General features: G+C 43.0%; 3 protein-coding genes across 3 annotated transcripts; all 3 read right to left on the reverse strand.

Moving 5' to 3' along the window:
* Positions 1-707: 707 nt before the first annotated feature.
* Positions 708-13,669, reverse strand: pex12 (peroxisomal biogenesis factor 12). Its single transcript, XM_080776292.1, has 5 exons — positions 13,566-13,669; positions 11,296-11,453; positions 8,427-8,728; positions 4,757-5,011; positions 708-1,183 (listed from the first exon to the last, which is right to left on the reverse strand). The coding sequence occupies exons 2-5, from the start codon at positions 11,419-11,421 to the stop codon at positions 787-789; spliced, it is 1,080 nt and encodes a 359-aa protein (XP_080632418.1). The 5' UTR covers positions 11,422-11,453; positions 13,566-13,669; the 3' UTR covers positions 708-786.
* A 7,118-nt stretch (positions 13,670-20,787) lies between these two features.
* Positions 20,788-23,716, reverse strand: LOC308324230 (uncharacterized protein). Its single transcript, XM_080776226.1, has 3 exons — positions 23,569-23,716; positions 22,472-22,697; positions 20,788-21,688 (listed from the first exon to the last, which is right to left on the reverse strand). Exons 2-3 carry the CDS (start codon positions 22,675-22,677, stop codon positions 21,259-21,261), a joined length of 636 nt encoding a protein of 211 aa, XP_080632352.1. The 5' UTR covers positions 22,678-22,697; positions 23,569-23,716; the 3' UTR covers positions 20,788-21,258.
* Positions 23,717-25,444: 1,728 nt separating this feature from the next.
* LOC308324760 (uncharacterized protein) lies at positions 25,445-27,567 on the reverse strand. Its single transcript, XM_080777027.1, has 2 exons — positions 27,486-27,567; positions 25,445-26,776 (listed from the first exon to the last, which is right to left on the reverse strand). Exons 1-2 carry the CDS (start codon positions 27,515-27,517, stop codon positions 26,359-26,361), a joined length of 450 nt encoding a protein of 149 aa, XP_080633153.1. The 5' UTR covers positions 27,518-27,567; the 3' UTR covers positions 25,445-26,358.
* Between the last annotated feature and the right edge of the window lie 222 nt (positions 27,568-27,789).

Here is a 27,789-nt window from a genome sequence, read left to right on the forward strand (position 1 = left end):
CAATGTCTTCTAAATCCTGACAGTTTTCTGAAAAACCTTATATCAGTGGATCTCAATATTTCATGTCAAGGACCACCAAAAATGATATGTAATATGCCTCCGCCACCCCCCCCCCCCCCCCCCATTTGAAAATATGTTGTTCCAGGGACCTCCCCAGAAGCAAAGATTTGAGTTTCTCTGTAATCATATACATTCAAAGATTTGAGGCACATTTTCACGATTTTTTTCAAAAATAGCAGACCTACAAGTTCATAGCGCGGCACTCGGTGCCGCGCTATGAACTTGTAGATCTGCTATTTTTCAATAGCTAAAGTATAACATAATGCTTTAAATCACCAAAAGGGGTTCCCGTCCAAAATTGATTAACGAGGTGGTTTCAGCCGGTAGGGTCAGGCGTCGGGGCTCGTAGAGCTTAACCCATTCTGACCTGAGATCAGATTCTATACGAGGTTTCCACTGGACACACACATGTCTGATGAACCCATTCTGACCTGAGATCAGATTCTAAAAAATGTCAGTCGTTCTTCGATTTTTTTCAAAAATAGCAGACCTACAAGCTCGTAGCGCGCCACTCGGTGGCGCGCTACGAGCTTGTAGATCTGCTGTTTTTCAATAGCTAAAGCATAACATGATGCTATAACACCAAAATGGGTTCCCGGTCAGAATGGGTTAACGAGGTGGTGCAGCTGATAGGTCAGGTGTTAACGAGGTGGTGCAGCTGATAGGTCAGGCGTCAGGGCTCGTAGAGCTTAACGAGGAGCTTAACGAGGTGGTGCAGCCGATAGGTCAGGCGTCGGGCTCGTACAGCTTAACGAGGTGGTGCAGCTGCGTGGGGTAGGCCGTGAGCGGGCAGCGCTGGTGGCTCTTGACGTAGAGGAACACGCAGCCGTAGCAGAAGACCCAGCCCGACGTGGACACGGCCGTGGGGTTGGTCCTCGCGCGCCCGCACAGAGGACACAGCGACGACGACGACGAGGTCACATGACCACCCGCGGCGGGGGAGAGGGAGGAGGGGGGAGGAGGAGGAGGGGGCGTGGCCAGGGAGGTCAGGGCGGCGCTCGCGGAGCTCCGGGCGTCCAGGGAGGAGGAGGACCACCAGTCGAGGAACTGGAGGAAGAACAGTCCCAGAGACACGGAGGAGGACAGGAACACGGACGTGTGACCCAGCAGCTTCTGGAACGCACTGGGGAGACAGGGAGAGAGAGAGAGAGAGAGAGAGAGAGAGAGAGAGACAGACAGACAGACAGACAGACAGACAGACAGACAGACAGACAGACAGACAGACAGACAGACAGACAGACAGACAGACAGACAGACAGACAGACAGACAGAGACAGACAGAGAGAGACAGAGACAGACAGAGAGAGACAGACAGAGAGAGAGAAGCAGTGAATAGCTGGAACTGCAGGACGTTCCCGTGGAGGTGGACGGACGTTCAGTGAACGTCATGACGCAAAAGGGCGTAAACCCTGACCTCTAAAGTTGAGACCGCTCTTAACCTCCACTTGCTCGAGCCAAACAGAGTTAGAATGGTTTTGATAACGTCTTTATAGAGGTAGAGGCCTCCTATAAGCCTCCTACAAGCCCCCAGGGCTTCTTGCCTCCTCCTGTCACTTTCCCTTTTTTATTTTCATGCTTTAATCCATTTTGGGCGGGAACCCCTTTTTGTGTTTTAAACTTTATGTTATAATTTAGCTATTGATCTGCCAGATCTGCCACCGAGTGGCGCGCTAGGAGCTTGTAGGTCTGCTGTCTGCTATTTTTTTTAAATCGTTAAAATGTGGCGCAAATCATTGAATATATATTTCAGAGCGAACATTTTTAACGGAAATATTTGCTTCTGGGGGGGTCCCTGAAACTACATATTTTGAGAAGGGGGTCCGTGGCCCAATAGAGATAATTCTGGGGGTCCTTGACATGAAAAGGGTTGAGCACCACTGACATAGAACCATGGGTTTTTCAGAATTTTTTTAGGATTTAGAAGCCTTTTTTTCCACCGACCTCAGTCCAAAATGGGTTAATGCAGGGGTTGGAAACTTTGCAGATTGTGTGCAGGGCCTCTATACTTCAGCACTCCCTCTGGAGGGCGACGCGTTTTGAGCTTGTGGATCTGCCCATCAGCTATATTTTGCTATATTTGAATTGAAATCCTGAATATGTTTTTGCTATTTTTTAACTGGAATCCTGAAAAGGAACCTTTTTATTTAATTTCAAATGCATTTAGTTATAGTTATGTTAACTTTATGAACTCAATACAAATACATTGGACATAAAAACACAGTAACATTTTAATACTAGTCATTAAGCTACTAATGAACTAACTGAAATAATTAAAGCCGGTCATGATTGCATGTTTGGAATAGTCCATAATATTTCAGTATTCCAAAATAATCTAAGGGCCACATTAGGTGAAGGTGAGGGCTGCATGTGGCCCCTGGGCCACCAGTTGTCAACATGTACAGTATGCTGTAATGTATTGCTCTATAATACTGTGCTAACATAAAATAAAATCAAAGGTACTTCTGGCAGTCTTCCGGGTGCTTCAAAACGCCACTGAGCAACTAGCTTCCATTTCATACTTCCATTGAAATGAATAGCGAGTCGCGACATTCCAAAAAGTATTTATTTAAAGACCTTTTAAGTGTCGTACAAACCCAACTCGACTCGTGACAAATCATGACAACAAACACAATATTTTGGACCAAACAAATAATTACAAAGAGGAAAAACCACCAAAAAAAAAGAGTGTTGTAACCTGCCGTTTTCTTCTCCTTTCAAATAATGTGTTCGGCCCGAAAAATTGTGTTTGTTGTCATGATTTTTCACAACTCGAGTTGGCTTTGTACGAGGCTTAAAAGGTCTTTAAATAAATACTTTTTGAAATGTCTATGAGGAAAATGAACGGGGAATCATTTCCTGGGCCCTGGCAGGGGGCGGGACTGCGACGCTCTATAAAAAGAAAATCAACCAGACCACGGTGCTCTCGAGTCTCGATGGAGATGCACAAAATAATAATGTAAAGTAGGATCAGGTGCTTCAAGGATCAGTGGGACTGGAATACTAAAGACAGGGCGGCGATCCGAGCACTCAAAAGGTTAAAAAAAAATCCATTCAGGGCGGGAACCCCTTTTGGTGTTTTAAAGCATTATGTTATACTTTATAGCTATTGAAAAATAGCATATCTACAAGCTCATACTACGCTACGAGCTGGTAGGTCTGCTATTTTTGAAAAATCTTGAAAATTTGGTGCAAATCTTGTTCCCTGGAACAACATATTTTGAGATGGGGGTCGTAGGCCAAATATACAGATCATTCTGGGGTCCTTTGACATGAAATAGGTTTTTCAGAAAACTGTCAGGATTTAGAAGACATTTGTAGAATCGACCTCAGATCTATGGGTTATTTCTAAAGGTTAAAAGAGGCCGAAATATTTTGACTCACTCTAAACGAGTCACTTGCCCTGATGAAGACTCGTTTAGAGTCGAAACATGTCGGCCTCTTTTAACTCTTATAAATAAAGTACATCTATTTTTTTATCCACCCTCTCCTCGTTTTTAACCTTTTGAGTGCTGGGATCGCCACCTTGTCTTTAGTATTTCAGTCATTTATATATTGTTGGTATATATCATGGTGATTTATTTTTTTCTGGTACCACGGAACGTGCACGCGCGTGCATGTGCGCGTCGCGGCATGCACACAGAACAGCTGCATAGCCTAAGCCTATTGTTAAATAGAGTATGAGAGTTTTGGACACACAGACATAGAAGTGTTGTAAACTCTAATTGGACCCTCGTCTGGTGTGACAATCCAGTTGAATTATTCCTTTGGTACGATGACTGCGGTATTGGGCCCGGGAGAACACATAACGGGACACGAGACAGTATCACGCTAAAGGTTCACTACGTGTATTACACAAACAGGAACATACAGTATATAGTGCTGGATCCCAATGACGTGACAACAAGATATGAGACATAATAACCGCCAACTGCAGCAAGGCTGACCTTGCTGTCTCTCGTAGCCTAACTATAAAGTATGCTACAGATCAGTCAGTACACAATATATATCAAGTACACCGTGTCTCACGTTCAAGTACACAGACATGGGCGATAATGATTATAACAAAAAAGTAGACTTATAATAGTCAGACAAACATCTTTACTGCACACTAGCGAAACAAAAGTTTGCGTTGGACGAATGAATCTGTTCTTTGATGGAGGAGGCTTGTGTGCAGAACAACACACAGCAGCAGTAGCCTACGCTGTAAGTGTGCATGCTTACCGCTACGTGCGCTCAGGTATGAATAGTTAAAGCTGTTGTTATGCAAAGTAGTAGCCATTTGAATTCGGCACGGTACTTGACACTGTGTGGAAAACTGAAAATAGAGGGAGGCCAGAATACGCAGCAGAATTTCTGACCAGTTGTAGACGTGTCATGGAGGCCTGGTTGAAGCCAACATACCAAGCGTTACAGTAGTCCAAACAAGTGGAGATAAAAGCATGAATGATGACGTTTAAAAATCATTAAAAGAAAGCACAGACTTGATTTTGGCGAGCAGCCTCAGGTATGTCTGATGAAGACATGTCATGATTTTGTGACGGTAACCTAAACTGAATATTTTAATACTTGTGTCCTTGTACACTCTACTTTGTGTGGACATGAATAAATGGGTACGTGTGTGTGTGTGTGTGTGTGTGTGTGTATACATACATCAGGTTGTGGGTGTGTTCGTGTGTGTGTGTGTGTGTGCGCGTACCTCAGTTTGCGTGTGTCCAGGTGTGTGCTGGCGTGCAGGTGTCGCAGGTCTCCCAGTGTGAGGTGCTGCAGCGTAGTTCCAGACAGCCACAGCAGGGGGCAGTGTGTGGCGGTGCGACCCAGCACGTACAGCATCATGTGGGCGAAGCGCCACCCCCCCCACACGCCGCTCAGGTAGCTCTGGATCCCCAGCAGCCGCCGCGCCAGCCGCTGCACCCTGGAGCCGCGCACGCGGATGGAGAACTCCTCCTCCTCCCTGTCGGCGGACACATGTACAGTCTCACGTCACCAGACTGTTTCCACATGCTTCCATCATACAGTCTGGACCAACGGAAGAGCTGTCATGTGTAAGAGATTTAACCCATTCTGACCTGAGATCAGATTCTAAAAAATGTCTTCTACATCCTGACAGTTTTCTGAAAAAGCTATGTTTCTATGTCCGTCGTTCTTCGATTTTTCAAAAATAGCAGACCTACAAGCTCGAATTTTTCAATAGCTAAAGCATGACGTAATGCTAACACCAACAGGGGTTCCAGCCCAAAATGGGTTAAGCGGAAGTGGAGCCTCCTCCCCACTTCCGTTTCGTCTTTACAGTCGCGCACATTTATTCTAATATAAATGTAAAATCATCTAAGCATATATAGCGTGTTGCTTAGCAGAAAAGGAAAATATATTTTAACCCATTCTGAACGGGAACCCATATTGGTGTTAGCATCATGTTATGCTTTAGCTATTGAAAAATAGCAGATCTACAAGCTCATAGCGCGCCACCGAGTGGCGCGCTACGAGCTTGTAGGTCTGCTATTTTTGAAAAATCGAAGAACGACTGAATTTTTTTAATTCTGATCTCAGGTCAGAATGGGTTAATCAGACCAGTGTGTGTCCAGTGGAAACCTCGTATGAATCTGATCTCAGGTCAGAATGGGCTAAAACATATTTTCCTGAACGGAAATGGCAGCTTCCTTACTCAGCTCATGGGGGCTGTAGTCCCAGACTCTATATATCCCAGCAACCCAGGACATGGATGAATTAGTGACGTCTCTATTGGGGCCACATCCGATCCGAAGTCAAACCAAGACACCCGTGTGAAGTGAGGGGCACTAATATATTAACCCATTCTGACCGGGAACCCATTTTGGTGACTGACATTTTTAGAATCTGATCTCAGGTCAGAATGGGTTCATCAGACCAGTGTGTGTCCAGTGGAAAACTTGTATGAATCTGATCTCAGGTCAGAATGGGTTAATGTTGATTGGGTGATGTAATGGAGATGTGAAACAAACGGTGCAACAACACAAGCATTAAACAGCATTAACAATAAAGCGACAATATGACGTAAACGACACATTATGACCTTCATTGTCAATGGCGTTTACTAAACCAACTTTGAACTAAAGACAAACATTAAACCTGCGTTATAGGATAATATAATAGCAACGGAAATATGGAGCCAGCCCATTTCCTTTGCTCTGTGCACATAACCGAGCCGAGGAAGCCAGACGCGCCGAGCTGGCCCGAGCACTTTAGTGTTGCCAACTTAGCGGATTTGAGGCCGAGAGCGGGAAAATGAAGAAAAAGGAGGGTTTTTATCTCTGGCGACTGTCAACACGATTTGTCCCCAATTCACCAGAAAGTAGCTAGATTTCTCTCCGGAAGCTTTTCACTAATTCAGTCGCTATAGCAGATCTACAAGCTCGTAGCTCTGCTATTTATTGAAAAAGTGTGAAAATGTGACGCAAATCTTTGAATATTTATTCCTTCAGAGAGAACGTTTTTAACTCACATGGGTGTCCCTGGAACAACATATTTTCAGATGGGGGTCGGCGGCCAATTACATATAATTCTGGGGCTCCTTGACATGACATACTTTCAGAACAACTGATATAGAAACTTTTTCTGAAAACTATCATGATCTAGAAGACATTTGTAGAATCTGGTATCAGGTTGAAATGGGACCCTGAGGAGGTCAGGATGTGGTCCAGTGTGTATGTATATTTACTTGATGCTGGTCAGGATGTGGTCCAGTTTTAGGCATGTAACGATATATCGTATATCGATATATATATATATCTATATTAATCCCGACGATATGAATCGATTCATTGAAATAAAGAAATCGCTTTAGTCATATTCCATCATATTCAAGTGCTTTTGAAGAGAAATGATAGTCACTTTCAGTAGTAGAGCACTGTAGAGGATCTGTGTGTGTGTGTGTCTGTGCCCACGTGATGATGGTCGTTGATGCTCATCAAGGAAGGCAATTATGTTCCTGCACTGTCAAAAGTAATGCTACTTCTTTTGCAATGTAGTTAAATAAGAAATCTCAGGGGGGAAGATAAATTATATACATTTTTAAAAAGCGGTAATTTTTCTTTAAAATATATATTTTTTTTTTAATATCGTGAAAAATCATATCGTGAACCTCATATCGTGATACGAATCGTATCGTGAGTAGAGTGAATCGTTACATGCCTATCCAGTTTGTATGTATATTTACTTGATGCGGGTCAGGATGTGGTCCAGTCTGTATGTATATTTACTTGATGCGGGTCAGGATGTGGTCCAGTTTGTATGTATATTTACTTGATGCGGGTCAGGATGTGGTCCAGTCTGTATGTATATTTACTTGATGCGGGTCAGGATGTGGTCCAGTCTGTATGTATATTTATTTACTTGATGCGGGTCAGGATGTGGTCCAGTCTGTATGTATATTTACTTGATGCGGGTCAGGATGTGGTCCAGTCTGTATGTATATTTACTTGATGCGGGTCAGGATGTGGTCCAGTTTGTATGTATATTTACTTGATGCGGGTCAGGATGTGGTCCAGTTTGTATGTATATTTACTTGATGCGGGTCAGGATGTGGTCCAGTTTGTATGTATATTTACTTGATGCGGGTCAGGATGTGGTCCAGTCTGTATGTATATTTACTTGATGCGGGTCAGGATGTGGTCCAGTCTGTATGTATATTTACTTGATGCGGGTCAGGATGTGGTCCAGTCTGTATGTATATTTACTTGATGCGGGTCAGGATGTGGTCCAGTCTGTATGTATATTATTTACTTGATGCGGGTCAGGATGTGGTCCAGTCTGTATGTATATTTACTTGATGCGGGTCAGGATGTGGTCCAGTCTGTATGTATATTATTTACTTGATGCGGGTCAGGATGTGGTCCAGTCTGTATGTATATTTACTTGATGCGGGTCAGGATGTGGTCCAGTCTGTATGTATATTTACTTGATGCGGGTCAGGATGTGGTCCAGTCTGTATGTATATTTACTTGTTGCGGGTCAGGATGTGGTCCAGTCTGTATGTATATTTACTTGATGCGGGTCAGGATGTGGTCCAGTTTGTATGTATATTTACTTGATGTGGGTCAGGATGTGGTCCAGTCTGTATGTATATTATTTACTTGATGCGGGTCAGGATGTGGTCCAGTCTGTATGTATATTTACTTGATGCGGGTCAGGATGTGGTCCAGTCTGTATGTATATTTACTTGATGCGGGTCAGGATGTGGTCCAGTCTGTATGTATATTTACTTGATGCAGGTCAGGATGTGGTCCAGTCTGTATGTATATTTACTTGATGCGGGTCAGGATGTGGTCCAGTCTGTATGTATATTTACTTGATGCGGGTCAGGATGTGGTCCAGTCTGTATGTATATTTACTTGATGCGGGTCAGGATGTGGTCCAGTTTGATCTTCAGGTAGGGAACCAAACACAGCAGCAGAACGGAGCCCCACCGGCACCTCCTGCTCAGCCCCAGCGGAGGACCAGGAAGTGTGCCGTGATTGGAGGAGGAGGAGGAGGAGGAGGAGGAGACTCTCTTCAGGGCGTAGAAGTTCTCCGAGAAGGAGGCGGCCGTGCGCGACAGGAAGTGGTTCTGCACCAGCAGGTCGGCGCACAGGAAGAGCTCGTCGAACGCCCCCCACAGGAAGCCCAGACGAGCCGGGTTCCACTCCACCAGGACCTGGAGGAGACAGAGGAGATTCGGGACGGGAACATGGATTATGTTATACTTTAGATATTGAGAAATAGCAGATCTACAAGCTCATAGCGCGGCACCGAGTCGTGAAAATGTGGCCCAAATGTTTTAATATTTTCTTTCAGAACGTTTTTAACCCATTCTGGGCGGGCACCCATTTTGGTGTTAGCATCATGTTATGCTTTAGCTATTGAAAAATAGCAGATCTACAAGCTCATAGCGCGCCACCGAGTGGCGCGCTACGAGCTTGTAGGTCTGCTATTTTTGGAAAATCGAAGAACGACTGACATTTTTAGAATCTGATCTCAGGTCAGAATGGGTTAATCAGAACAGTGTGTGTCCAGTGGAAACCTCGTATGAATCTGATCTCAGGTCAGAATGGGTTAACTCAAATCTTTGCTTCTGGGCGGTCCCTGGCTGGAACAACATATTTGCAGATATGTCAGCAGCCAAAAACATATATTGTTGGGGGGCCTTGACATGAAAATGTTTGAGAACGACTGACATAGAAACAAAGAGCTTTTCAGAAAACTGTCAGGATTTAGAAGGCATTTGTAGAATCTGGTCTCAGTCTTATATGCGTCAACACTATAGAACCTATGGGTATCGGCCTTAATTTGTCATATCGGGTCAAATCGGTAACGGCGAATATGCCAGTCTAACAACCACCGATCCGACACAGGGGTAAGGGGTTGACACTATGGCAGGTAAATAAAATGTTGGTGTATGTGGACATTGTGGAGTTTGCTTTGGAGTTGCCTAAACTGCAAGTGCAGACATGAGTCTTAGGAGTCTGCTATAATATAAAAGCACAAGATATAGCTAGATAGCTACTGTATACACTAGGGGTGCAACGGTTCAGTTAGACCACGGTTCGGTTCGAACCTCGGTATGGGGGCCACGGTTTCGGTTCGGTTTCGGTACAGTAAAAAAAAATACCCCCTTGTGAAGTGATCCCCAGGAACGCGCCCTACTGTACCCTCTACTGTACTGTACTGTACTAGTGTCACTGTACTGGCACACACGAAATCATCATATATACAGTTAATAATCTGCGTGTGTGTTAGGTTGTGCACAGGTGGTGAAAAACAACCACGCTGTTTTCATGCTCATACCCAGCCAGCCAGCCAGGCAGTGGCTTGCACCACTCAAAAAAGTTTATTTATAGCATTTTCTTTTCTTCTCTTTTTAGCATATATTATTTTATTAGGCATTTCTGCCTTTTCATTATTTTGAACTTGAAAGGGGGAAAAATACCTTATATTGCTATTTTAATGTGCCTCATCATTATTTTCAAGGCGAAATAAATGCACCTATGCGCTCACACGGGGCATTAAGCACATGCAGGAAAGAGGAGAGGAGAGTGCCTCCTGGGAGGGGAGTCATTCACAGTGAATGCGTCGTGTCTCAGAAAAATAGCCTACAAAAGTTTACAATAAGTCTACATGAGGATTTAAGGATATTATGCTTATATTATTAGAAGAAGGGCTTCTATCTACAGTCATGGATTGGACATGGGAGTATTTTGTTGGTACTTTTCTGACGGAATGAATGTCCTGCTGCGGGTTGTTTATGCTCTCACTCTCCCTCTTAATTAGCACTCAAACAGCGAGTGCAGATGCAGAATCAGATCTGAACAAACTTACAACGACCGTGCTTAGAAGCCTGTTGGCGCGAGGTTACTCCGCTGTGTGTGTCTCTGTGTATGACGATCAATAATTATTCCAAGAACGAGTGCTGGATTCTCCTCATCATGCCGTCTCTCTCTCTGTGTGTCTGTGTGTGTGTGTGTGTGTGTAGGGGGTGGGCCGACAGAGTGCTACACTTCTGTGACCGAAAGAGTGCTAGACTTCTTAGTAGGACGGTGTGTGACCGATAGAGTGCTAGACTTCTAAGTAGGCCAGTGTGTGACCGAGAAATACATTCTTCGCAGCTGTAATAAATGAATTAATGCAAACCGAAATAGCGCGGTTCATTAGAGCGCATTGAACCGTGTATGTGGAACCGAACGGTTCGGTTTTCGGTTGAAAACCGTTGCACCCCTAGTATACACACACACACACACACACACACACACACACACACAAGATCAAAACACTGGTATCGGAATTCTGTATCGGTATCGGCTAACACAGAAAGTGTATCGGGTAGAGACTAGAGATGCTCCGATAATCGGCCAGCGATCGGTGATCGGGGCATGACGGCAGACATTAACCTATCTGTGATTGGCATTTACCCTATCTGGAGAAACTGATCTTTTACACCATTTATGGTATAAATGTCACATATAGAGCATAATATAATTTTTCATTTTTGTGACAAGCCTAAACATTCTCCCCTTCCTCCCCACACACAGGAACAGTTTTGACATTATGACATAATCATTTTGGAAATATTAAAATGTGCAACCTTTCACAAGATCAGTACCGGTATCGGCCGATCATGAGAAAAAAACTATCTGTCATCTGTATCGGTCCCAAAAAACCTGACCGGAGCATCCCTAGTATCGGGACATCCCTAATTATTATTATTATTATAATAATACTAATCACCTTGACAGCGTGCTGCAGAGCAGGTCGCACAGCGTCCATCAGCGTCTCCTGGGCCAGAACTTCAAAGACAGAGGGCGTGTCCTCTATGGACACGCCCCCACTGACGTGAGCGCCCGCCTCCGCCATCGCTGCAGCCGGGGAGCTCAACTAGTGATGACCTGGAGAGTAGAGAAACATCAGATACCATTCAGACATGACATATAACATTTATACCTCAACTAGTGATGACCTGGAGAGTAGAGAAACATCAGATACCATTCAGACATGACATATAACATTTATACCTCAACTAGTGATGACCTGGAGAGTAGAGAAACATCAGATACCATTCAGACATGACATATAACATTTATACCTCAACTAGTGATGACCTAGAGCAGTGGTTCCCAAAGTGGGGTCCGGGGATCCCCAGGGGTACCTGAGGGAGTTCCAGGGGGGACCCAGCTAAATGATAGTTTGGAACCAAATGGACCCTTATGGGTCTGTAACTCTGAGAGTGTACACATGGAACCAAATGGACCCTTATGGGTCTGGAACTCTGAGAGTGTACAAATGGAACCAAATGGACCCTTATGGGTCTGTAACTCTGAGAGTGGTCCATTTGGTTCCATTTGTACACTCTCAGAGTTAAATTATCATTGATTTTACAATATAAATTGGGGGGTCTCAGAGATAGAAATGCCATTAAATGGTGGCCCGTAAACTAATGCATGTCAAACTGGAGGGGTCCTTGAAATTATACTGGTTGAGAATCACTGCTAGAGCCGTAAAAATCTTCTCTTATGGGGGTCCCTGGCATATCTTTTCAAATGGGGGTCCACGGGCTAAGTAGTGTCAATTTGGGGGTCCTTGACATGAAAGAGTTTGGGAACCACTGACCTAGAGAGTAGAGAAACACCAGATAGCATTCAGACATGACATAATTATATAAGGAGTCGGTAGCGCTGTCGCCTCACAGCTAGAAGGTCCGGGGTTTGATTCCCGCTGGGGACGCTGTGGGCATATTCTCTCCTCCGCGTCATCATCAGTGCCCATAACCGAAAGGGCCTTTCTTTGTTGGAGTTTACATGTTCTCCCCGTGTCCCCCTAGGCCTAGGGCATTGGTTCCCAACCTTTTAATACTGAAGTACCACTTCAGGAAATATCTGGCTCTCCAAGTACCACCATAATAACTGATGTTAAAATACTGGAGCGTAGACCTGCCCCTTTTTGTTCCATTCCTAAGCCAATAATGCTGCTGCTCTGACAAAACTCTGTCTAGCCTGGTCTCTGTAGTCTGTACTGTCTCCCCCTGGCTAGCCGGCGGGAGGGTGATTTAAAGTAGGCAAGGTAAATCAAATGCATAGACATAAGTCATGTAAGCTATGACAAAAATCTATACGTTAAAAACTAGACAAAAATGTCAGGGAGGGACTATAGTGAAGAAGAGATCCAGTAGAAAAGACAAGTAATTTTGTGCTTGCCCAGCAAATATCTGATCTACAAGTTCAGCGTGATCTTGTAGATTTTCGGCACGCAGCTGACCCTAAATCAGTCACATTATGATGCCTGATTATGATCACAGCCTGAGAGAGAGAGAGAGAGAGAGAGAGAGAGAGAGAGAGAGAGAGAGAGAGAGAGAGGGGGAGAGAGAGAGAGAGAGAGAGAGAGAGGGGGGAGAGGGAGAGAGAGAGAGAGAGAGAGAGAGAGAGAGAGAGAGAGAGGGGGAGAGAGAGAGAGAGAGAGAGAGAGAGAGAGAGGGGGAGAGGGAGAGAGAGAGAGGGAGAGAGAGACAGACAGACAGAGGGAGAGAGAGAGAGAATAGATAAAACTAGAATAACACTAAAACATGTCACATGACTAAAACAACTATTCAAAAGACTATGACTGAAACTAAAATTGGCTGTCAAAAAATAATAACCTATAGGATATTCTCTAAAAATGTAATCCCTTCCATTAACGTCACACACAATGCTACGGCGCCATGGGCGCACTCACACACATACATACAAAACATTTTTTGTATGACATCTGGGTCTGCAATGTATGTTGCAGCGGAGGCTGAGCCTATAGGCTTACAGGAATATAAATATAATTAAACTAAAAACCCAGTTTATATTTATAAAACACTTACTACACTACTATTTACTACTAAAAAAAAGTAATTCAACCAACACAGGATGTAAGCGCTTGCTTTCTAGTATAACAACGTCATTTTACTTAGAACATAATGCCAATATTAAAGCATACCTCAGCTTAGTACACACAGTATACACTTAAGCGATAATTACCTTAAAGTCCATTCATTAAAACATCTCTTTATTATTATTTTGTTCTTTTGTTTTGTTTACTTTTTTCTTCGGCAAGCCAAGAGAGCACCGTGTCTTCACTTCCGTGTTGAGACAGTTACGTCATGACGTCATGACGCACACGTAAGGACATCAACCAGCGGTCCGGGGACCACCAGTGGTCCTCGAGGGTATTCCATTCCAGTTGGTCCTGGAGAGTTGGTAACCAAATGAACCCTTTATTAGACCTTTAAACTCTTGACAGTTTACTTTTACGCTCTCAGGAGTTCTCAAGAGTTATTTTATTGTTCTGCTTACTTCATTTGCAATAATTCTACACAATTAGAGCATGTAGAAGATTTGTTGTTTTAACTTTGTTATCTAAATGGTAGCCTACCAACATCAATACATACAGCATGGAATGAAACTAAATGTAAAGTGTTGGTGTTCAATGGTGGTGTTCAATGGTTCAATGGTTAAAATGACAATGGTAACAACTGAGGAGGTACTTAAGAAACTGAGTGCCCTCCAACCCCACAAGGCCACTGGCCATGACAATATTCCCTCCAAATTTCTCAGAGACTCAGCCATTTCCATAGCTCCAGTCATCACCCACATAGTTAACCTCTCCATCAAACAAGGACAGGTCCCCAGAGATTTTAAACTGGCCAAAGTAACCCCCCTGTACAAAAAAGGGAGCAAATTAGAACCCGGCAACTACCGCCCTATTTCTATTCTAAGCTCCATCTCGAAAGTGATGGAAAAAATAGTCTATGAACAGGTTGAAAAGTATCTTGCCACTAATAAATTGTTGTACGAGTTCCAATCTGGTTTCAGAACATCCCACTCCACTGACACATGCCTTCTCTATTTGAGCGACCACATCAAACACGAGGTGGATGCTGGAAAATACTGCGGCATGGTCATGCTGGACCTCCAAAAGGCTTTTGACACCGTGAACCACTCCATACTGGTTAACAAGCTTAAAGCTATTGGTTTTGATAGCACATCAGTGAGCTGGATGCAATCCTACCTGGAGGGGAGAGAACAGATGGTGGAAGTGAACGGAACACTGTCCCCCCCCCTCCCAGTGAGCTGTGGCGTCCCACAAGGAAGCATACTAGGGCCTTTACTGTTCCTAATATATGTAAACGACATGACTTCAGCTTGTGACTGCAACTTGTTCCTGTTCGCAGACGACTCAGCACTGCTGGTCTCGGACAGGAACAAACTGCAGGTTGAAAAGACCCTCAGCTCTGAACTCGGTAGAATCTGCACCTGGCTCGCTGATAACAAACTATCCTTACACCTGGGAAAAACTGAATCCATTCTCTTCGGATCAAATAGTAATCTCAAAAAGGCAGATGGCTTCTTGGTTAGAGTTGGTGATGATATTATCACACGGAAGGATCAAATTACCTACCTAGGTTCCATCCTGGAGGCCAATCTTTCCGGTGATAAGATGGCCACCAACGTAATCAAAAAAGTCAATCAAAGAACAAGATTCCTCTACAGGATCTCCTCACTGGTCGACAAAAACACCTTGAAGACCTTAACAGGAGCCCTTGTACAAGGTTTCTTTGACTATGCATCCACCTCCTGGTACCACAGCACCTCAAAGGCCCTTAAAACAAGGCTCCAGACCTCCCAAAACAAACTGGTCAGGCTCCTACTTGGCCTCACCCCCCGAACCCACCTCACCCCTGCCCACTTTGACAGGCTGGGATGGCTTAGGGTCGACGACAGAGTACAGCATCTTGCAATGGGTCTGGTCCACAAGATTAGATACACCACCAAGATACCCATGTACCTGTCTAAATACTTCCTTAATGTAAACGAAGTCCACACCCACAACACCAGAGGGAGTGCAACAAACCATGTACAACCCAGATTCGGCACAAACAAGGGACTAAATTCTTTTCGCTCCTATGCGACCAAAATGTGGAACGCCCTACCAACAGTCATTAAGACATGTGAATCCCTTGGCTCCTTCAAAACTGCTCTCAAAGGGCACCTACGGATGGCTGCAATTCGAAACTGGCCTCTGTAAAAGCTGAATTTGTATCTGGATTGTACTATGTTTTTGTATGGACGTGGTGTTGGGTGCCTGCACATATGCACACATGGCATCAACGCATGGTGTTGTGTGCAGGCGCCCTACACTCTGTCTTTGTACTATGGATTGTACTATGTTTTTGTATGGACGTGGTGTTGGGTGCCTGCACATATGCACACATGGCATCAACGCATGGTGTTGTGTGCAGGCGCCCTACACTCTGTCTTTCGTTCTCTTTTCTTTTATCCCCCTGTTCCCCTCACTGTATATATACTTTTTTTCCCTTTTCGCTTCCTATATGATGAATTCCTGTTCTGTTCTTTAACTACATAGAAGTGTCTATTTGTTTGTCTCTAAATGTTTTGATGAATTGAACAATGTGGACCCTGTTGTAAACAAGTGTAAGGCTTAATTGGGTCGTCCACTCACAGTTAACAGTCTTTGTATTGAGTTTGTGCTTGAAATGTACTGTAATTCTGCAAACTGTTAATAAAGATTTCAATCAATCAATCAATCAATCCGTGTGGCTCCAATGCCTCCAAACCACTGTGGTTTTGTTTTTCAGTTTAATAGTCTTATTTTTCTCCCTTTTTCCCTTTTGCATTCATTCTAATTCTATTTGATGTAATACATATCCTTAATCAATTGCTGTAATTAATTAACAAATTATTCTATTCCTTGCATGAATTAAAAGGAGCGGAAATAATAGAGATTTGGATAAATGTTCACGTAAATGTAAGTCGCTCTGGATCAAGAGCGTCTGCTAAATGCCTCAATTGTAAATTGTAAATCGTTTCATAGTTGGTATAGTTGGCATCCATAGGCGTTACAATACCGCCATCTATTGGCGCTCTCTACATCTTCCAATCAAATTTACAATTTAGCAGAACTGAAAGACTTGCAGACATTAATTGACTACAATGATGTGACAGCTTTAGTTACAATAATTATTTTGTAGATTTGGATTATTAAACATACATTCAGCCCTATATACATTTTAGCCATTTGAAAATAGCCAATCTACATGCTCACATTGATTGATTGATTGATTGATTGATTAAAGTATGTATTAACAGCAGAATTACAGTACGTTTGTTAACAGTGAGTGGACGACACCATAAAGCATACTTGTTTACAATAGGGCCCACCATGTTCAATGAATCATAACATTTTAGAGAAGTACACTTCTATAGCCAAAAACAGGAAATCATGCATATGAGGAGGTGAAAAGGTAAAACAAAAACATTATGCATAAAGAGTAGGCTATACTTTCACTTATGGTAGGCTACTTTAAGTATACATTTTTGTACCAATACCTTTGTAGCCTATTTGTATAAAGTATAAAAGTATAAAATTATACAAATAGTAAAATTTTAATTCCGGATGTTTAGGGTACAACATTGTTGTGTATCAGAACTAGGCGACCCTATACGTGTCTATTTCAAACAGAAAGTGTTTATTGACTGGGGGGGGGGTCATATTTTGACAGCAGAAACTGCCTGCCATAATTTGTCTAAACTATTTTCAGCATTTTTCCGGTGGGTAGATCTTGTCGAGCTGGTCGTTTTGAAAGTAGCTCTCACGTCAAAAATGTGTGAGCACCCCTAATCTATAGCAATGATTACTGTCACAATATAGAGCTATTTAACACTGTTACTGAACGCAAACTCTATAGCAATGATTACTGTCACAATATAGAGCTATTTAACACTGTTACTGAACGCAAACTCTAGCAATGATTGCTGTCACAAGCTATTTAACACTGTTACTGAACGCAAACTCTATAGCAATGATTACTGTCACAATATAGAGCTATTTAACACTGTTACTGAACGCAAACTCTATAGCAATGATTACTGTCACAATATAGAGCTATTTAACACTGTTACTGAACGCAAACTCTATAGCAATGATTACTGTCACAATATAGAGCTATTTAACACTGTTACTGAACGCAAACTCTATAGCAATGATTGCTGTCACAACAATATAGAGCTATTTAACACTGTTACTGAACGCACACTCTATAGCAATGATTACTGTCACAATATAGAGCTATTTAACACTGTTACTGAACGCAAACTCTATAGCAATGATTACTGTCACAATATAGAGCTATTTAACACTGTTACTGAACGCACACTCTATAGCAATGATTACTGTCACAATATAGAGCTATTTAACACTGTTACTGAACGCAAACTCTATAGCAATGATTGCTCTCACAATATAGAGCTATTTAACACTGTTACTGAACGCACACTCTATAGCAGGGATACTCAAATAGATTTACCTGTGGGCCACATTACAAAAATGGCAAGGGGCCAGGGGCCAGTAGATAAAATTACGACATTAATGATACTTGATAACTTCTCTCTTTCAATTGCTTTATTTTCGCAAAATGCATCAAAGTACAATGTGCATGCACACAATATGTAAATAAATAAATGTGTTACATTTTCTTGCATAAACACAAAGAGCTGTTTCCATAACTGCACAAATTATTGCACATAACATGAGTAGCTGTTAAAATAACATAATAACATAACATGAGTAGCTCTTTGCCTGTCTGTCTGTCCATGAGTAGTTATTTGTCTGTCTGTCAATGAGTAGCTGTCTTACTGTCTGCCTGTCTATGAGTAGCTGTCTGCCTGCCTGTCTATGAGTAGCTGTCTGTCTGTCTGCCTGCCTGCCTGTCCAATTGTCCATGAGTAGCTGTCTGTCTGCCTGCCTAATTGTCCATGAGTAGCTGTCTGTCTGCCTGTCTATGAGTAGCTGTCTGCCTGCCTGCCTAATTGTCCATGAGTAGCTGTCTGTCTGCCTGTCTATGAGTAGCTGTCTGCCTTCCTGCCTGTCCAATTGTCCATGAGTAGCTGTCTGCCTGTCTATGAGTAGCTGTCTGACTGCCTGCCTGTCCAATTCCCCATGAGTAGCTGTCTGTCTGTCTGCCTGTCTATGAGTAGCTGTCTGCCTGCCTGCCAGCCAGCAAGTTGGTTAACAGAAAATAAATTGTTATGGCTGAGTAAAATAAAATACAATAAACACAATTTGCCTGAAAATAGATTACCCAGCTATGACCGTTTTCATGAAAAAAAATGAGTAGTGATATGGCTGACTGAGTAAAATAAAACAATCTACCTGAAAATATAGCTATAAGTGAAGAGCAATTTCCGCAATTACCATTTCCGCAATTTCCGCAATTTCCATTTCCATTTCCAACTATTAATGGCAGCTGGGTTTCATCATTCAAATAAAATAGAATTCTGTCCGTTTAGCTATAAAATTATGTCAGGGAATAGGGATACACAGTATATGTCTTTCATTTGCATTGCATCCCCCCCCCCCCCCCCCCAAGCTTTTATTTTCGTTCGAGTAATAGTACAACTCTAATAGTATTACTTATAATAATGTAATTAAAGATAACTTCATTCAGATTTATTTATTTTTATTTCATTTTCCAGATTTTTTTTTCTTCTTTTTTTTAGATTTTCATTGGTGGGCCAGTCATAATGGTCGAGGTTGAGTATCACTGGGCTACATGATGTGTTGAGTCCAGGGGTCATCATCGCCAGCCGTGGCTTGTGATGGAAAAAAACTTTTAAATGAACAGAAAACAATACTAGCAGAAACACATAAAGAGTTGCATGGCCGTATAGGACTATAACCTGGAGACATACAGTTATTGGAACATTATAATGGTGCAGTGTAATGAATGAATTGCATTTTTATAATGAATTGCATTTTTATAGTGCTTTTCCAAGTGCTCAAAGCGTTTTACAATGGTTCATTCATTCATACATTGGGAAGTGAAGCGGCGAACAGTCAACGCCAGCACGAAAATACGTATTAAATAGCCCCATGTTCGAATGCCCCCGCATTAGATACAAACGCTAAAACGAAAGGTAGCAGCAAATGAGAGAGGTTTAAGCCTCATCTTTCACTTTCTCTAAATATAACAACCTAAAACATGAACCTTGGTTGAATAAAAACTAAAGGTGTCCTTTAATTGAATGATTGAATACTTTATTAACACAGTATGGTATACATTTACCTATAAATGTGGCACTTATACAATTAGTTGAATGTAACAAGACTGAATGGAATGTGGATACGCAGTGATGTCATAGCGGGGCCAGACTCATAGCGTGGATTCATTCAAGTTTTATTCATTCTCGAAATTACACTGAGTAAATAAACAGATTTTCAGCGTCGTCGAGTAATACAATATCATGTAGAAAACATCACAATACATCAGAAGATCAGGAAAAGGAAAACAAAAAGGTATGAATTACATGTGTTACAAATAGAAGCTAATTTCAAAACGACCTAAAAACAGTTACATAATTGTGGGGGTCTGTATTGCTCACCAAGCATAGGCGGCGGGTGCGTTTTACCTTTGGGTAGGCTATAGAATTGCGTTGGGGGGGGACTCTCGCGGCCGAGCGGAGCGAGGCCGCCGCCGCGGATTTATTTATTTATTTATTTCCCAGATGGTCTAAAAATGAGTTATTTAGCATACTTTTACCAATGAATTAGCCTATACACAGACAACGACTTTTGGACGTCTTTTTTTCAAGTCTCGAGTCAGTCAGTGTAGATTACCCGGCGGTGTTGCTGCCCCTCCGGGAGTCGCGGCTCATGGCTCTTAGACGGCACAGAGACAGCAGTCACTCCGCTGAACGTGTCAGTGTTGCTGCAGTGGTGTGAACTGTGAACCGTGCGGGCACTGAGTTCTGACAGCCGACTCACAGCTTCTTCTTCTGAATTAGGCTACTTTATCTTTGCCTTGAAAAAGACATTTTGCGTTTTGCTGTTTCCCAAAACAAACCAGCGCGCGCTACTCTTTGCTGCCTACAAAGCGACTGGAAGGACGAGGTTTACAGACATACCAATAGTAGGCTAGTCAATCATATGCTGATTAGGCCAGTTGCTGTATAGTGTATAGCCTATATCCGATCAGCGATCACCAGGGGGCAGCGACAACACACACACACAAACACAATAGCCTTCTATAATGCTGTGCACATATATTATATATATTTAAAAAAATACCCAGCATAATTTTTGGGAAGGCTAAGCCTTCCCTAGCCTTATGCACCCGCCGCCTATGTCACCAAGGTTTTAAAATGACTCAGGGGTAGGCCTACCAATTTGGTCAATTTTAATGTAGTTTGTAGGTCATTCCATGTAGAAGCCAAAAGCAGATCTACCAAGTTCAGAGTTAACTTTTGGTACCTTGGATTTGGGGAAATGAATTGATCTGGTTTGGTTGGGTTCAGATCGAGTCCCATTTCAGAAATGATGAGATGTATTTACTTTAGGACAATCTCCAATTCACTGACGCTTCCTCCCCGCGGAGGAAGTGTCAGTGTCAGTGATTCCATGCTATGAGTCATTGTGAAATTGTAGATCGGCTATTTTCATGCAACCGATTGTAAAATGACTTACACTGGACCTCTTGTCCACTAGTCCCTTCCTAACATTTGAGTCTAGTTTTTGTTGATGGAATTGTCAATATATTTAGTCTTATAGTTAGTTTCAGTCATCATAGCTTAGTTTTGTATTTAGTTTTTGTCAGTGGAAAAAAGGTAGTCGACGAACATTTGCGTCTCAGTTTCAGTCGACGAAACCAACACCTATTCAGTCATAAAACGTCACCACTATAGTGGGCGTGAAGGTGTTGGTCATGGAGGCCTTGACGGTGTACCTGGCGTCTGTGTACGTGATGTACGAGTCAGCGCTGCGCCTGTGGAACCAATCCCGGTTCTGGTAATACATCATATAATAGAGTTCATAATCACACGGCATCGCGTACTTTGCCATGTGATTATGACCCATAAGTCCCACCGCGTACCAGCTGCTGTGAAAGGTGAAGTCGTAGGGCACGGCGAACATGAAGGCGAATGTCCTGGCACTGCGCCCGCTGCGGGCGTCCTTCATGTCGTAGGTGAACACGCCCACGGCGCCACAGGCGGCGTGCGGGGTCTTGACGAACTGCACGACGGTCTCCCTGTTGGGGCCGATGTCGTGAGGCAACGCGATGGAGCTGGAGCCGCTCTCGATGTACATGCTTAGATACAGGAGGAGGAGGAGGAGGAGAAGGAAAAGGTTAGAGTTGATTCCCAAAGCGGGAATTTGTACACTCTCAAGAGTTAAACTAACATTGATTTTACAATATGAATTGGGGTATATGAATCCCATTAAATGGGAGTCTGTAGACTAATATGACTGAGGGTCCTTGGTTGAGAATCACTGCTAGAGCCGTAAAAATCTTCTGTTATGGGGGTCCCTGGGATATCTTTTCTAATGGGGGTCCCTGGGATATCTTTTCTAATGGGGGTCCCTGGGATATCTTTTCTAATGGGGGTCCCTGGGATATCTTTTCTAATGGGGGTCCTTGACATGAAAAAAAGTTTGGGAACCACTGGGTTAGAGCCTAGATTTAATTTAACACGAGAGGGAGTTCAGTTCAACTTTATCACGTGCAACCCAGATTAATTCGGCTCAAACAAGACATTAAATTAATTTAGCTCCTATGACACTAGAACGTGGAACACCCTACCAACAGCCATTAAGAAATGCGAATCCCTAGACTCTCAAAAAGCAGGGTGGTGGCAATTTGAAACTGTCCCCCGTAAAAAAGGGTCAATGTCAATCAATAAATCAATCAATAAATTAATCAATCAGCCAGTGATTAAAAATCTTATGAAAATAAATAATAAAAACAATAGAACAAAATAGAAAAGCGGTCTCTTCCGAGCACAAAGTCGAGCGTAAAGGTATAGAACTCAAGCATGCAGCACACAACTCCACGAGGATAATAAAATTAAGTGTTTTTTTTTAATAATAGTACTTGGGGTTGGTGAGTGTGTGGCAAGTGCACAAGTTCTGAATCCGAATGGTGCACTGGCGGTGGGTCGGGAGGAGGTCTCCGGCGTTGGTGAGCAGGTTAATTAATGCGTTGGCTCCTCCGATCGCCGTGATCACTCCTACTGCACCATCCACTACGGCTGCACTTAGAGCTAACATGCACAGGCATGTGTAGATGATAGACATCATGGCGAGTGGAAGGAAAAGACCTGGGAGGGGAGAGAGAGAGAGAGAGAGAGAGAGAGAGAGAGAGAGAGAGAGTACAGTGAACATAATTCATTTTGAATGCTTCATCTCAACCTGCACTGCCACTGGAAAGTAACTAGAAGTGCATTTAACTTAAAGGACGGGAACCCCTTTTGGTGTTTTAAGAATTGTGTTGTGGATAACTATTGAAAAATAGCAGATATACGCGCTACGAGCTTGTATATCTGCTATAAAAATAAAAAATATATAGCTGCAAGCAGCGATAAGGCGGGACCAAGAAAGAAGACAATACACAATAAGAACAATATGCACAAATAAGAATCACAGGCTCTGAGTTTGCTACCTGGATTTGAACCAGTGACCCTGTGGTCCAAAAGGTGAGAGCTCTACCGACTGAGCTATGCAGACACAGTCAGTTGACTCATTCTAAACAGTAACATCATGCAGTATTTTTCATAACAACTGTCTTGGTCTTTATCCATTACTACAGTGTGTTTTCAACTTCTCTTTGTACGCCGTCAGTGCTATTTGGCATGACCCTCTACCATACTGTACAGTTGCAAAAGCATATGACGCTGCATATGTATTAGGGACAAAAGAAGAATGTTCACAAGCCAGCTATTTTCATTGGCTCATAAAACCTACGATTACGATTATTTGTCCGTAGCCTATAGGTCCAAAGTTCACGCGTAGACATTTTTGTGCATTTTGATCAAATATCCTGGGAGGAGATACATTTGAACTGTTTTTCATAGAAGAAGAAGAAGAAGAAGAGACCTTCGTGACTTCTTGGTCCCTTAATAATAATATTTGCGAGCAGTTACCTAATAATCGTGACAGGTATATACACTACAAAATAGAATGAAAACTCACGCTGGTCTCTCTGGAGTACCGTGAAGCAACAGCTGAATTCAAAGAAATACGACTGATTGACTGATTCAAAGAGAGATGCTCCCCAAAATGATGGTCCTCAAAGAAGCAGCTCTCTCTCCCTCTCTCTCTCTCTCTAGCTCTCAAGAAACAAATGTCTTCACATGTAGTTCTTGATTCAGACTGTGTGTCTGAACGTCTGTCTGTGTGTCTTGACTTAAGTTGACTGTATGACTGAGGGTGGGAGGGGGAGTTTTTGTTTTTTGTTTCCTGGCAAAACTGGAAAACTTCCTTGGTGTGTGTGTGTGTGTGTGTGTGTGTGTGTGTGTGTGTGTGTGTGTGTCTGTGTCTGTGAGAAATCACGTGCTTTACAGAAAATAAGGGCATTTAAGGGCACAGGGTAGGAAATGCCCTTATTTGAGCATCTTTCACCGACAATCACAGTCACAAAGTGCATAACAACAATAAAAGTAGAACATGTAACAACTAGTTACTACTGCTTGCTTTAGGCGTCTCCTCCCTCTCTCGATCTCTCTCCGACACACCTGACACCTTTCCACGGTGTGTGCGTGTGCAGCACTGCAGCGCACGGTGTAGGGTCCATTGGGCCACACGGGCCGTGGACCAGTCAGTTTAGAGCTGGCCGCCCATGCAGTCTAACTTTGAAGAGATCGAGGCGGTGAAAAAACAAAAACAAAACAACAAAAGATAGCCTACTTTCGCAGAGTACTGGACAACTCACCCCGGTGAGTTGGGTTCACTTTCTGAGACGACGGGGTGAGTTGTCCGTACTTTCCGCTGGGGCAGGTTGGGCGAGCTCAAGGACTGACAGCTCACCCTGAAAGTCCAGACAACTCACCCTGGTGAGTTGTCTTCACTTTCTGACCTTGCGGGCCGGGGTGAGTTGTCTGTACTTTCCGGGGCACCCATTACAGTAATTTAATTTCGGATCCAACTATCGGTTCATACAGACGTGCGCAGTCACACGCTAATTATTTCTTTTAACAGTAAAATCCGGTGAAACACTGTTGTAAGTAAGGAATAGAGCGTCTCTCTCTCACTCTCTCTATGCAGCATTGAGGGGAAGTGGGGGGGATCGTTTGGGGATAATGTTTGCGCTTCAAAGGCAAAGTCTCACACAGAAAGTTGCTAGACTGCACTTCCAACGAACACAGTTCTGGCCTACTTATTGACTGAATACATCTGAATAGCAAAGCCCCCCAACAACAACGATGATGATGATGATGATGATGATGATGGCTACTATAAGCATGTGATAAATTACAAGTGACCTTATATAACCATTCAGCCATCTTGAGGAAACAAATTAGGAGGGGTCCAGGTAATATCAACGCATCTATATGGCTCACACACACACACACACACACACACACACACACACACCAAACATGCAGACATGAGCTACATGATGTGTTGAGTCCAGGGGTCATCATCGCCAGCCGTGGCTTGTGATGGAAATGTTGGTCAAAATGTAACTTTTAAATGAACAGAAAACAATACTAGCAGAAACACATAAAGAGTTGCATGGCCGTATAGGACTATAACCTGGAGACATTCAGTTATTGGAACATTATAATGGTGCAGTGTAATGAATGAATTGCATTTTTATAATGAATTGCATTTTTATAGTGCTTTTCCAAGTGCTCAAAGCGTTTTACAATGGTTCATTCATTCATACATTGGGAAGTGAAGCGGCGAACAGTCAACGCCAGCACGAAAATACGTATTAAATAGCCCCATGTTCGAATGCCCCCGCATTAGATACAAACGCTAAAACGAAAGAAAGCAGCAAATGAGAGAGGTTTAAGCCTCATCTTTCACTTTCTCTAAATATAACAACCTAAAACATGAACCTTGGTTGAATAAAAACTAAAGGTGTCCTTTAATTGAATGATTGAATACTTTATTAACACAGTATGGTATACATTTACCTATAAATGTGGCACTTATACAATTTGTTGAATGTAACAAGCCTGAATGGAATGTGGATACGCAGTGATGTCATAGCGGGGCCAGACTCATAGCGTGGATTCATTCAAGTTTTATTCATTCTCGAAATTACACTGAGTAAATAAACAGATTTTCAGCGTCGTCGAGTAATACAATATCATGTAGAAAACATCACAATACATCAGAAGATCAGGAAAAGGAAAACAAAAAGGTATGAATTACATGTGTTACAAATAGAAGCTAATTTCAAAACGACCTAAAAACAGTTACATTTTGTGGGGGTCTGTATTGCTCACCAAGGTTTTAAAATGACTCAGGGGTAGGCCTACCAATTTGGTCAATTTTAATGTAGTTTGCAGGTCATTCCATGTAGAAGCCAAAAGCAGATCTACCAAGTTCAGAGTTAACTTTTGGTACCTTGGATTTGGGGAAATGAATTGATCTGGTGTGGTTGGGTTCAGATCGAGTCCCATTTCAGAAATGATGAGATGTATTTACTTTAGGACAATCTCCAATTCACTGACGCTTCCTCCCCGCGGAGGAAGTGTCAGTGTCAGTGATTCCATGCTATGAGTCATTGTGAAATTGTAGATCGGCTATTTTCATGCAACCGATTGTAAAATGACTTACACTGGACCTCTTGTCCACTAGTCCCTTCCTAACATTTGAGTCTAGTTTTTGTTGATGGAATTGTCAATATATTTAGTCTTATAGTTAGTTTCAGTCATCATAGCTTAGTTTTGTATTTAGTTTTTGTCAGTGGAAAAAAGGTAGTCGACGAACATTTGCGTCTCAGTTTCAGTCGACGAAACCAACACCTATTCAGTCATAAAACGTCACCACTATAGTGGGCGTGAAGGTGTTGGTCATGGAGGCCTTGACGGTGTACCTGGCGTCTGTGTACGTGATGTACGAGTCAGCGCTGCGCCTGTGGAACCAACCCCGGTTCGCGTAATACATTATATAATAGAGGTCATAATCACACGGCATCGCGTACGAAGAGTCCCTAAGTCCCACCGCGTACCAGCTGCTGTGAAAGGTGAAGTCGTAGGGCACGGCGAACATGAAGGCGAATGTCCTGGCACTGCGCCCGCTGCCGGCGTCCTTCATGTCGTAGGTGAACACGCCCACGGCGCCCTTGGCGGCGTGCGAGGCCTTGACGAACTGCACGACGGTCTCCTTGTTGGGGCCGACGTCGTGAGGCAACGTGATGGAGCTGGAGCCGCTCTGGATGTACATGCTTGGTACAGGAGGAGGAGGAGAAGGAAAAGGTTAGAGTTGATTCCCAAAGCGGGAATTTGTACACTCTCAAGAGTTAAATAACATTGATTTTACAATATGAATTGGGGTATATGAATCCCATTGAATGGGAGTCTGTAGACTAATATGACTGAGGGTCCTTGGTTGAGAATCACTGCTAGAGCCGTAAAAATCTTCTGTTATGGGGGTCCCTGGGATATCTTTTCTAATGGGGGTCCCTGGGATATCTTTTCTAATGGGGGTCCTTGACATGAAAAAAAGTTTGGGAACCACTGGGTTAGAGCCTAGATTTAATTTAACACCAGAGGGAGTTCAGTTCAACTTTATCACGTGCAACCCAGATTAATTCGGCTCAAACAAGACATTAAATTAATTTAGCTCCTATGACACTAGAACGTGGAACACCCTACCAACAGCCATTAAGAAATGCGAATCCCTAGACTCTCAAAAAGCAGGGTGGTGGCAATTTGAAACTGTCCCCCGTAAAAAAGGGTCAATGTCAATCAATAAATTAATCAATCAGCCAGTGATTAAAAATCTTATGAAAATAAATAATAAAAACAATAGAACAAAATAGAAAAGCGGTCTCTTCCGAGCACAAAGTCGAGCGTAAAGGTATAGAACTCAAGCATGCAGCACACAACTCCACGAGGATAATAAAATTAAGTGGGTTTTTTTAATAATAGTACTTGGGGTTGGTGAGTGTGTGGGTAGTGCACATGTTCTGAATCCGAATGGTGCACTGGCGGTGGGTCGGGATGAAGTGTGTGTGTGCGTTGGTGAACAGGTTAATGAATTCTGCGTTGGCTCCTCCGATCGCCGTGACCACTCCTACTGCACCATCCACTACGGCTGCACTTAGAGCTAACATGCACAGGCATGTGTAGATGATAGACATCATGGCGAGTGGAAGGAAAAGACCTGGGAGGGGAGAGAGAGAGAGAGAGAGAGAGAGTACAGTGAACATAATTCATTTTGAATGCTTCATCTCAA

The sequence above is a fragment of the Protomyctophum bolini genome (genome assembly GCF_963924005.1).
Source record: "Protomyctophum bolini genome assembly, chromosome: 11".
NCBI classification, from domain to species: domain Eukaryota; kingdom Metazoa; phylum Chordata; class Actinopteri; order Myctophiformes; family Myctophidae; genus Protomyctophum; species Protomyctophum bolini.